Raw genomic sequence first — 12,500 nt, forward strand, 5'->3', positions numbered from 1 at the left:
ACTATTATTATAAAAATATAATAATATAAATAAAAATAAAAACAAATAAAAAAATATAATTAATAAATAAAAATAATAAAAATTAAATACAAATTAATAAATATTATGTATTATTAATAATAATAATAATTATTATTATTATTTAATTATTAAATTCAATTAATTAAATTAAATACCACAATATATAATAATAAAATTGTTAAAACTACTTAAGTTAACTTCTTAAAAACTGCTTCTTATGGCTTGACTTTGCTGGTTAGAAACATGCTAGCGGCAGAAACAGCCGAAATCCTCGGTGGGTCGACGAGACACACAATAACTCCCGAGCAATCTCTCCGTGCAGCTGTTCTTCATGCATCTTCTTCCGAATTTCGCGGAGTGCTGGTGGGATCAGGTGATCCTGGATATCCTGCTGTGTAACGGAGGAGGGATCTGGCTGGGAATGACGGTCTGCCGCTTCCTGGAGATGCGCACGTATCACTGGGCCAGCATCAAGTAAGAAAGCCCTCAAACACTGCCTTCTGAGACTGAACGTGCTGCATGACGCTGTGTGTTTGTGCTGCACAGAGACATCCACAGCACCACGGGGAAGATCAAGCGCGCCGCGCTACAAAATACGCCGGCCAGCTGGACATACGTGCGCTGGCTCGACCCCAAGTCCTCCTTACAGAGAGTGACGGGAGTCTATCTGTTCATGATCATCTGGCAGGTCAGGCCTTCTCTAGCAGCCAGTTATTCAAACATAAAAGTCATTAAAGTCTTATGAATTAAATTGATTAGTAACTCTTTCCCTGCCATTGACGAGTTGTTACGGCTTTTTGTGTTTTCACTGTTATACACTCGGGGGCGCTATTACACATCTTCTGAACGAGAACAAAAACACACGTGAACAGGACGGAGAAAACCAGCCATCTCTCCTGGGTCAGATGCAGATATGAGAAATAATGCGATCATCAACAATAGACAGCATATAAATGAAAACCGGCATAAAAGTTAAGAAATAAAAAATGATGATTCAGGAAGTATTATGTGGCTGTACAAGCTTTGGAGGTATTATGGAAGCGCATTTACGGGATTTATGCTTTGATAATCGTACTGAATATTATCCAGATGTAGTTTTTGATAAAAATGTGTTTTTCTCACCTTTTTGCTCAAAATTATAAATTTTTATGAAACCTGCCTATATTCAAGTGTTGATTAAAAAAAAAAAAAAAAAAAAAAAACTTTAAGCTGGAATTATAAAATGTTTTTTTTTTTTTTAAAGTAGAGGCTTGATTCTTTAATTTTGGTGTATTGCAATCAAATATACAGCAACATATACTATATCACAAAAAATAAAAGTAAAAAATCAAAAAATCTCTCGCTGTCTCCCAAAACTCAAAAAAACTCTCGCGGGAGAGATAAAAAGTTTTCTCAAAATATACTAAAAAAAAAACAAAAATATATATTAGGGATTGGAAAGAAGTTGTATTTGAATAGGGTGTTTTTCATAGATTTTTTTAATGAGAGTGACCTATATGTAATTGAATCAAATATATCGCCTCTCAGTTTAGGTTTCGGTTCAAAGCCTAGTTAGTTGAGCAAATCCCAGAATACACTGTGCAAAACCAAAACAATAATTAAATATGGAGGACAAAGTTTATATATATATATATTTATAAAAAAATAATATGAAAGACAAAATTAATTTTATTATATATATAATAAAATTAATTTTGTCTTTCATCTTATTATTTTTTTGAGTCTGAAAAATAGATCAATATATTTATTTAAATACTAATTTATCAGTATTTCTAATTTCGTCTTTTCATTTTTTTTGAGTCTTTTTCAAAATTGTATTTATATTCATTTAATTTAATTTAATTTTGTCTCCAAATTACATGGTGAGAAATATTAATAATTTTTAAATTCATTTTGTTTTTCATCTTGTTTTTTTTTTAGTCTGAAATTTTGATCAATATGTTTAATTAAATACTAAATTATTATTTCTAATTTCGTCTTTTAATTTTTGTGAGTCTTTCTCCATATTATATAGTGAGAAATATTTATAAATATTTTTAAAAAAATACCAATTTATCTATATTTCTCACTCAAAACAAACATTTTTTTAGTCTTTCTCAAAATTATATTTTTTTCCTATTTTTATTTGTTTATTTTATTTTATTTCCAAACTACATGGTGATAAATATTGATAAATATAATCAAATACCAATTTATTGATATTTCTCACTTAATCTTTAATTTTTTATTTTTTTGGTCTTTCTCAAAATTTATATTTTTTTATATATTTTTTAATTTATTTATTTTTTCTATTTCCAAATTACACGACTACACGGTGTATAATACCTGATAAATAGCATGTAGATCAAATACCATTTTTAGCAATATTTCGCACCTGCTCCTTTAATACATCATAATTTGTTTGTTTTGTTTGTTTGTTTTTGTTTTGTCGTCTTTTGAGATGTCTACACATTATAGTGTGATAATATATAATTAATTAGGTAGCACTATTGCAATGACTTTTTATCTTTTTTAACATGCAAAAATAAATGATTAAAATCTAAATAAAGCATTTATTAATCTCAGTTAATGTTAATTTCAACATTTACTAAATAAATGATTAAAATCTAAAGCTAGGGTACAGTTAACACTGTTTAATGGATAATGCTGTGACTAGATCATCAAATGGAACCTTATTATTAATAAATTGTTTTAGTTATTAATTAAATGACAGGTGATACAGTTTATCGAATTCCAATTATTAACTATAATTAATCCAGTTAATTAAACACTGCTTAAGCTAACTGTTTCAGTCTTAATGAGTCAGTGATTTTTGATTGTCAGCGTAAAGATAACTATTTAACAGCGTTAACCAGTTCAGAATGGGTGTAACATGATTACTCCTGAGGACACAGAAGTCTCCGCCCCCGAGACCGTTTCCACGGCGATGAAAGGCCCACTCTTTCATTCTCTATTGTGTGAGAGGCGAGGCGGAAATCAGGAGGTCGCGTCCTTCGCTCTCCCTACTTGAGGGCCCTTTAAAGCGTAGATCTTTTAAAGAGACGGGAAGCGGAGGAGGAGGCACTGTCATCAGGAATCTCAATATTTCCACTCTCGCTTGCTTTTTGTGAAAGTTTTCAGATCATTTTGCCTTAATTTTTTTATGTCGGTCAGGTTCTAAAAACAGAAACGACTGCATTTATAGTTGACTTGCTGTGATGTGCAAAGATATAATGTTTTTTATAATCAGATTGGTCGGAATCTCAGCTGCTTATGGTTGCCAAAATGTGATCTAGATGTTTGATCAATGCAACTATTAATTTTATTTATTTCTTCATTAGTTTATTTCACTAATTTGTCCAGATGTAGGGTTTTAATTAAAATCAGTTTGAATCATTTCAAAAAAACATTTTCGTACGTGAAATAAAAAATTAATTGTTGCCGTTTTTTTAACTTGATGTACTAAAATAAACTAAAACTGAAATAAAAATAATAAACAACTATTTAAAATCAGACAAAAATGGAAAAGGAAAAAAACAACTAAATTAACTAACATTTTTTAACTCGCAAAATTTATCTTAAAGGAGGAGGAAAAAAAATAAATTCTAATTTAGAATATTAACATTAATAGTTTTAAAAGAAACTAAAAATAACACTGAAATTGTAACAAAATGATTCAGCTTGCTTACAGTTTTTTTCATATTAAGTTTAATCCAAAGCATTAAAGCATTTAGATTTATTTGAATATTGGTAATGTATGAATGCAGTCGACTCTATTAGAGATGGAATTCCTTTGCTGTGAGAAACGTGATCAATCTCAGTTTTGTCCTGTTTTCGTTTTGTGGCTTTGCTTGATTGGTTTATTTTGTTCTCTGACTCACTGACGGAGCTGAACACCTTCTTCCTGAAGCACATCTTCGTGTTCCCAGCATGCCACGCTCTCAGCTGGTGCCGGATTCTGTTCATCGGGATCATCACGGCTCCTACTGTACGGTACGAGATGTGTTTGAGAGGAAAACCTGCAGAAATCTCAGATGGGACTTGATTTCTATTCACTGGAAATTGATAAACATCAATGGCAAAGAGTAAAGGGTTTGTTTAAAACATAAAATAAAAAATAAAAAAAAAATATAAACAATAAAATAAAAATGCAATGCCCACACACCTGATTCATTAAATAAAAAAAAAATACAAAAAAAATTTGATTAAAAAGTAACCATAAAAAGGTATTAAAATTTAATATTAATATAAAAAACAAATCGAATAAAAATGATGCCTGCACACCTGAATTATTAATTAAATTCATACTGTACACTTAAAATGGATTAAAAAATGTAAAATAAAAATGGTTAAAGTTAAAATAAATAATATTAACGTGAAAACAATCCAATAAAAATGTAACCTAAATAATTTTAATATGAAAACACACCTGAATCATTAATTAAATCATAAAATCATAAAAGTGTGAAATTAAAATGGATTAAAAAATGCAACATTAAGTTGCTATAAAATTAAAAATAAATAATATTAATATAAAAACAATTCAATAAAAATGCCTGTACACTTGAATCATTAATTAAATCATAAAAATGTAGAATTAAAATTGATTAAATTGTTTTTTTTATAAAACTGAAATGAATTTTAATAAAAAAAACAATCCAATAAAAATGTAACCTGAATAATTTTAATATGAAAACACACCTGAATCATTAATTAAATCATAAAATCATAGAAATGTGAAATTAAAATGGATTAAAAATGTAAAATAAAATTGCTATAAATTAAAATAAATAAAAAGCAATATTAATGTGAAAACAATCCAATAAAAATGTAATGCCTGTACACCTGATTCATTAATTAAATCATAAAAATTTAGAATTAAAATTGATAAAAAAAATGGATAAAACTGAAATGAATTTTCAATGAAAAAAACAATCAAAATTAAAATGTAACCAGAATAATTTATAGTTGCGTTGGAATGAAATTACAATATAAACTAGCAAAAAAAAAAAAAAAAACTTGATATAGATATGAGGAAAATAACATTAATTTTATATATATATATATATATATATATATATATATATATTATATATATATATATATATATATATATATTATATATAATATAATTTATTTCCCTCATTTTTGTGGTGATTGTAAGCTTGAGCAGTGTGCAGGATTTATGAATTTGTATGCATTTATAAAATCTAAAGTCAAAATAAAACATAACATATTCTTTGTTTACTTGCATGTCATGTGACAATTAAATAATCAGAGAACTGTAAGCGTGTTGTTAAATATTGAAATGTTTGGGGGGGGTCTCTGGGGTAACGTGTGTTGGAGGATGATTCACGACGCTGTTCCTCTGCAGGCAGTATTACGCCTATCTGACGGACACACAGTGCAAGCGGGTCGGGACTCAGTGCTGGGTGTTCGGGTGAGTCTCTCGCGTGATCTGGAGCATGTCTTCAGTCATGCGTGTGTTTGAGGTCCAGGCAATGCGCTGCTGCAGTGACCGCCGGTGGGCTTCACTGCTGGACTGTCGGTTTGCTTTATCTCAGATATGACCTAGATGTAGTGGCAGACATCTTGAGTTATCTCGTACCAGACAACGAGGTTAAATCATCTAGACTTTATCTACCATCCTCTGGCTTTATGTTGCACAAGTAACATCCAGAAGAAAGCAAAGCTGCACGACGTGTAGAAGTAGAAAGCGATATTGCAGTCTGTGATTTATTACTTAGTTAAATAATATATATGCACTACTGTTTTCACCTCGTGATGAAGAAATCATGATGATTATTATGTTATATATTACTTTATATTAATTTTTTTATTTATTTATCTTTTTGAGATGCAAGTTTGGAGCATGTAGCAGTGTGTGGTGTATATATATATAATTAAAAATATATGAGGTCTAATAAGTTGTCAAAATCACACAATCTGAGATTTAATTGTAATAAAAAAAAATATTATTTCCCAGCAACCTGTCAAAAATAAAAGCTTGATGGTTTAGAGTTTGAAAATGAAGAAATTAAGTAGTTTTTTTAACAGTAAAATATTATTTTTACCAGTAACGTTTTTGTTTGTTGCTCTTTTTATTTTATAATATTACTACAATATATTTAGTTTAATATTTTTGTTTCATAATAATCACAATAAAATCATGATGATTATTATTTTACTAATATTTTATTATTTTATAATTATAACCATACATGAACACAACAATGATACAAAAAAAAAAAAAAAAAAAAAAAAAAATCAGTGTAGAAAGTCATTTCTCAACCTTTTTTAAATTATTCTAAAGCTATTCAAGTCGTCTGGTGAAATTTCATTGCAATGTATATCGCAGAAAACTAAATATCGCACTGTCAGTGTTTTCCAATATGAATGTTTTGTGTCCTGCAGGGCGATCGCTTTCCTGGAGGCTCTGGCCTGCGTTAAATTTGGACAGGACTTGTTTTCCAAGACGCAGGTTCTCTATGTGTTTTTGTGGCTTGTGTGTTTGGTGAGTTCCTGTGGGTTTTCTTCACTTGAAGATGTGAACAGTGTGTAAGCTCTTAAAGTGACAGCAGCCTAATATTCCTGCCGCAAAAAGAAACATACAAATTAATCAATCACAGTCTCGACTGAAGGACGTCTGCAGCTTTAATAAGAAACATGTTTAAAACTACAATTCCAAAATATGCTGTTTTACACTACATTTTTCAGTTTCTGTAGTAGCTGTAAGCACTGTTTGTTTCATTTCTATCTTTTTTCTATTGTATGTGGCTTTTGCTTTTCATCTTTTTTCTATGAGGCCATATGTGAAATTGTATTAATTTCATAACTTTTGAGGACTTTGTTTTTTTTTTTTTTTTTTTTGTCCTATTGTCTCAATAACTGTATGTTTTTTTACTGAAAGTTTAATTATTTTCAATAACTTTTGAGGACTTTTTTTTTCTGAAAGTTTAATTATTTTCAATAACTTTTGAGGACTTTTTTTTTTTTATTTTTTTACTGACTTTTTTTTTTACTGTTTAATTAGTTTCAATAACTTTTGAGGATGTCGTTTTTTTTTTATGTATGTTTTTTTTACTGACAGTTTAATTGTTTCAATAACTTTATTATTTTGAGGCCTTTTTTTTTTTTTTTTTTTTTTTTCTTTTACTGAGGACTTGTAGTTTTTTTAATTATTATTCAATAACTTTGACTTTTTTTTTTTTTTTTTTTTTATGATTACTTGTTTTACTGAGTTTAATTAGTTTTTTTTGTTACGATAACTTTTGAGGGCCCTTTGTTTTTTTTTTTTATGACTGACTGACCGTTGAATTATTTTGGTAACTTTTGAGGACTTTTTCTGTATTAATTTAATTCGTTTCAATAACTTTTGAGGACTTCTTTATGGATTTATTTATTTTTATTGTGAGGCCTTATTTTTTTTGTATACTGACAGTTAATTATTTTTAATAACTTTTTGAGTGACTTTTTTTTACTGAACGTTTAATTATTTTCAACTATTTTGAATAACTTTTGAGGACTTTAATTTTTTTTTACTGACAGTTTAATTATTTTCATTTTTTTTACTGACAGTTTAATTATTTTCAATAACTTTTGACTGAAAGTTTAATTCTTTTGACAGTTTAATTACTTTTGAGGACTTTTTTTTACTGAAAGTTTTATTGTATGTCTATTTTTGAAGACTTTTTTTTTTACATAACTTTTTCCACTAACTTTTGACTGACAGACAATAACTTTTGAAGACTTTTTTTTCTTTTACTAATATTAGTAACCCTAGTATTCTGCTGTTGTTTTGAGAATTGTGAAATTTCTCTAAATGTCTCTAAAATGTTGACATCATAGCAACCTTGTTTACAGAAAATATATATTTGATAAATATCGTTATCTTTAAACGAATCACTCCTGTAAAGTTTTGGTCATGTGACTCATAATCAATAATCGTGATTACAATATTCTGTTTTTTGCTATAATGGAGCAGCCCTGCTCTCAGCCGTGCGCTGCATGGGTGTAATTGTTTGAGATTGTCTCTGAATAGTTGTTTTGGTCTCTGAAGGCTTTCATCACGTTCCTGTGTCTGTATGGGATGGTGTGGTACGCGGAGAACTACGGGCCCCGAGAGAAGGTGCGTCGTCATTTATACACTCAATGAAAACAAAAGAAATCCACACAGTGTTTGGGTCAGTGTTGAGGGGTTTGAGCTGTAACTCATGTGAGACTGTGACTCTCTAGAGCTTCTCGGAGTGTGAGGACAGTATGTGCACGGAGCCGGACGACGCTGAGTCTGAATGCAGAGGTAAACAAACATCATGTGTTGGTTATTAATGGTTTATTATGGTAACGGATCTGAGCTGTAGTGTTCTGACCTCTTGTGGTGAACTAGCAGAAGACAGACGGAAGCTGTTTTTAATACTAGACTACTGCTTACTGCACACTGTATGTGCTCTGTATCACGTTGTAGTTTATTATTATTTTTTAATGTATAATAAGTGCATGTGTCACATTATAAAAATGAAAGATTAAGGATTTGTGAATTTATTAAAAAAAAATTAAAACATTTATAAAGGTTTATTAGTGGTGTTTTTTTGTTGTTGTTTTGTCTTTTTCATTTTTATTAGAAATATTTTTTTTTTATATTTTTTTAATTTATTTAATTTTGACAGAATTAAAATGTTTCATTTTTATTAGATATAATTTTTTTAATTTTTATTTTTATTAGATTTTTTAAATAATTTGAATTAGTTTTGAATTTTGTAATTTTTATTAGATTTTTTAAATAATTTGAATTAGTTTTGAATTTATTATTTTTTTTTCATTTTTGGTATTGTATTATTTGTATTATTTTTAAAATAAATGTTTGTCTAAAATCCTGTCAAATGTGCACAAACTACTATTTTTTTGCTTTAGGAACTAGCTGAAATAAAATAAGTTAAAATTTCTTTTTTCTTTCAGTTAATGTATATTTTAAGTAATTAATTTTTTTTTATTGGTTTTAGTTATAGATAATGATAATAGCCCTGGTAGTCAATGCATAAGCCATGCACAATATACACACAGAAACTATAAACTGTAGTTATGCAATTGGGAGCATGTCCAGTGCCTGTAGATATTTTTTAGCATGCATGCATTATGCAGCTCAAACACATGCACCAGTGTTTTCTGTCTCATTGTAATGCATTTGTGCTGCAGGGGAGTTTGAGACGGACAGCACAACTTCCTCTTCTACCAGGAAACGGAGGGACTCTGTGAATAACACTAGCATCAACGGCGTGGAGAAATAAACCTGACTCTGAAGCTTTTGCACACGTGTGGTCAGATGAGATGATGAAGGGTGGGACTGGCTCAGGTCTGGTCAGACGCAAGACTATACTGTGTTTAGTTAGCTGTTAAACTACAGAGACTGGTTAACCAGGTTAGATCCCGAGCAGTGCTGTGCGTCACGCGAGACTCGTAACTGTGCTGTCATATGTCACTCATGTATTTTACTGTATGCAGCTGATTTCAGATTATGTTATCATATCATATATAATGTGTCTACAAACAATCACGTATTTTAAAGTCAACATGAACTCAGAATTTACCCTTTTTACCTCTTAACACGCTTTCTTTTTGTGCATTTTGCTGGTGTGTGTTTTTTTTTTTTTGTGTGTGTGTGTGTTTGAATGTTTTCTGCTCACCAAGGTTGCATTTATTTGATCAAATGTGTAATATGTGAAATAATATCACTATCTCAAATAGTGTAGATATGTTCAAATGTAATTTATTCTCGTGGTCAAAGGTGAAAAGCTCAAGAAACATTTCTGATTATTATATCAGTGTTGAAAACTCGTGCTGCACGATATTTTTGTGGAAACTGTTTTCTTTTATAACATTATTAGTGTCTTTACTGTCACTCCTGATCAACTGAATGCATCCTTGATGAATAAAAGTATTAATTTCTATAAATAAATACATATCTTACTCCCCCAAACTTGGGTAAAATGGCTTGTGAAAGGCGTTTGGTGTTGACTTTCTGCAGACAAGGCTGTTTTCTCCAGACTGAATTCAGAATCTGATGATGATGTACGAGAAGCGCAGGATGTTTAATGTGTTTGTTTCTGACGTTCATCAGCTGCCGCTGTTTTCAGTTATTTCTTATGAAAGCTCATTTCAGCCACCGAATATAAATTCAAGTAATTACAACCTTTTAATCTCACAATTCTGACTTGTTTTTTTTAATTAGGAGATTCATGCAATTCTAAGATGAATCTTAACGCAGGTTTATAACTTATAATTGCGAGACACAAACTTGCAAGTGCAAGAAAAAAGTCGTAAACATGAGATTTTAAAAAATCAGAGTTGTGAGAAAATAGTCATTATTGCCCATTTATTTATTTTTGTATTCCTTGGAGGAAACAAGATTATTAAAATAAGAAAGATCACATTTCTGACTTATTTTCTCACAATAAATATTTCATTTCATTAATCTCAAAAGTCACAGTTCATCTCACATTTGAAGTTTTTACATTAAAATCTAAATTAATTACATTTTTAACAAATCTAAATATTTCATTTCATTAATCTCAAAAGTTTATATCTTTCAATTCTTCAATTTCAGTGTCTCACAATTCAGATTTTGTTTAATCTCACCTTTCAGATTTATTTTCTATTTTTTTATCTTCCCTCACAATTTAGATTTTTTTACTCTCACATTTCTGACTTTTTGTCGCACTTCTGATCTTGAATCAAAAATCAAAAAAGTTTATATCTTTAAATTCTGATTATTTTTTTGTATTATTTTTTTTTTGTCTCAAAATTGTTTTTTTTTTTTTTTTTTTTTTTTTTTTTTTTTTTTTTTATTTTCTCACATACCATAAATTCAAACTTTCACTAATCTCACCCTTTCTTTTATCTCACATTTCAGACTTTTTTCTCACAATTCAGATTTTCTTTTTTCTCACATTTCGGACTTTGTGTCACGGTTTATATTCAACATTTAGGACATCTTGCATTTGCACAGTTCAAAATTGAATCCAGCAAACCCTATAAGAAATACAGTTTATGTGCCGTGCAGAGAAAGGCACAAAAGAAACCATAAACAACATCACATACACTCGTGAGACTAGAAATAAACTCAGAATACAGAGAAAAGCATCAGAATTCTGAGATGAAAAGGTCTCTGTTTTATTGTTTTATTCATCGGTGGAAATGAGCTCCTGTAGTGTTTGCTTTTGCATGTGAGAGTCATCTGCTTCATACGTGTGTCGTGTTCATATGATCCTGATCATAACGTGACTCTTACACCAGTGTTCAAGCGTTTACAGACCGCATGCATGCTTTAATAACTAGCAGCTGTGAAACATTTCAATGCCTTTTGTCCTGATTGTTGCATCTCATGTAAATTGTAAATGATGTCAGTGTTATTAAACAGATAGTTTTCTGTGAAGAATGGCATAACGTGACTGAACTCTGCAGCTTTTCAGTATATGATGTGTGTTTGCTCACAGTTTACATGCAGCTATTTGGGATGTAACTGAAGTTTACGATTAAATTTCATCTGTATCTTGTGATTCTGTGTTTTCCTGTATTTTTTCTGTTATTAATTTGGTTTTGGGCTTTTTTGCCTTTTCTTAACCAACACAATAACTCAAATTTTAGATGACGTTTAATATACAGTTGTATGTAGATTATTATTATTATTATATTTACATTTATAAAATGTCATATAATAATATAATTAATATATATAATATATATATATATATACATATATATATATATATTTATAATAATGTCATATAATAAAATAATAAAATAATAAAAAATAAATTTTATAAAATAAATAAAAATATTTTATAATAATCATATTATTATTATTATATTAATTATACAATAAGAGTTATTATTTATTATTAATAAAATATTGTAAATTTTTTACATTTTTATATAATAAACAATATTACAACCAATAAATTTATATAATATATATTTAATAATAATATTTCATAATAATGATAACATAAATAAAAAAAACCAACAAAAATTTTACATTTATATTTAAAAAAAAACTATAACAAACAACAAAAATATACATATTTTATAATAATCATATTATTATTATAATATAAATTATATAAATAAAATAATTTATAAAATAATATTTTATAATAATCATATTATTATTATTATATTAATTATACAATAAGAGTTATTATTTATTATTAATAAAATATTGTAAATTATTTTTCTATAATAAATTATTTAATTTATAATAGAATAATTTATATAATGTTTAATAATAATAACATAAATATAATATATATACACATTTGTTTTATTTTACAGAAGTAGTTACAACCAATAATAATAATAATTTTTATATTTATAAAATACCTATAATTCTAAAAGATATATTTTATAATAAATGTATAAATATTTTATAAAAAATATAAATTATACAATAAAATATATTATTATTTATTATTTTCCAATAACAAATAATAAAAAACATCAACAAT

The 12,500-nt window shown here is 28.1% G+C and overlaps 2 protein-coding genes across 2 annotated transcripts in view; both read left to right on the forward strand.

Annotated features, from left to right (window-relative positions):
- LOC109053974 (phosphatidylserine synthase 1-like) overlaps positions 1 to 9,619 on the forward strand; it is a 116,341-nt gene extending 106,722 nt beyond the window's left edge. Inside the window, exons 6-13 of the mRNA XM_042773281.1 lie at positions 344 to 495; positions 568 to 709; positions 3,881 to 3,993; positions 5,375 to 5,440; positions 6,415 to 6,514; positions 8,060 to 8,128; positions 8,236 to 8,299; positions 9,193 to 9,619. Coding sequence (XP_042629215.1) covers positions 344 to 495; positions 568 to 709; positions 3,881 to 3,993; positions 5,375 to 5,440; positions 6,415 to 6,514; positions 8,060 to 8,128; positions 8,236 to 8,299; positions 9,193 to 9,284 — 798 coding nt within the window. The 3' untranslated portion in view covers positions 9,285 to 9,619. The remainder of the gene's footprint in view (positions 1 to 343; positions 496 to 567; positions 710 to 3,880; positions 3,994 to 5,374; positions 5,441 to 6,414; positions 6,515 to 8,059; positions 8,129 to 8,235; positions 8,300 to 9,192) is intronic.
- Positions 1 to 12,500, forward strand: part of LOC109047077 (RNA-binding protein 24-like) — a 114,119-nt gene that overhangs the window by 70,793 nt on the left and 30,826 nt on the right. The gene's annotated exons all lie outside the window — the stretch shown is intronic.

The sequence above is a fragment of the Cyprinus carpio genome, chromosome A16 (genome assembly GCF_018340385.1).
Source record: "Cyprinus carpio isolate SPL01 chromosome A16, ASM1834038v1, whole genome shotgun sequence".
Taxonomy (NCBI): Eukaryota; Metazoa; Chordata; class Actinopteri; order Cypriniformes; family Cyprinidae; genus Cyprinus; species Cyprinus carpio.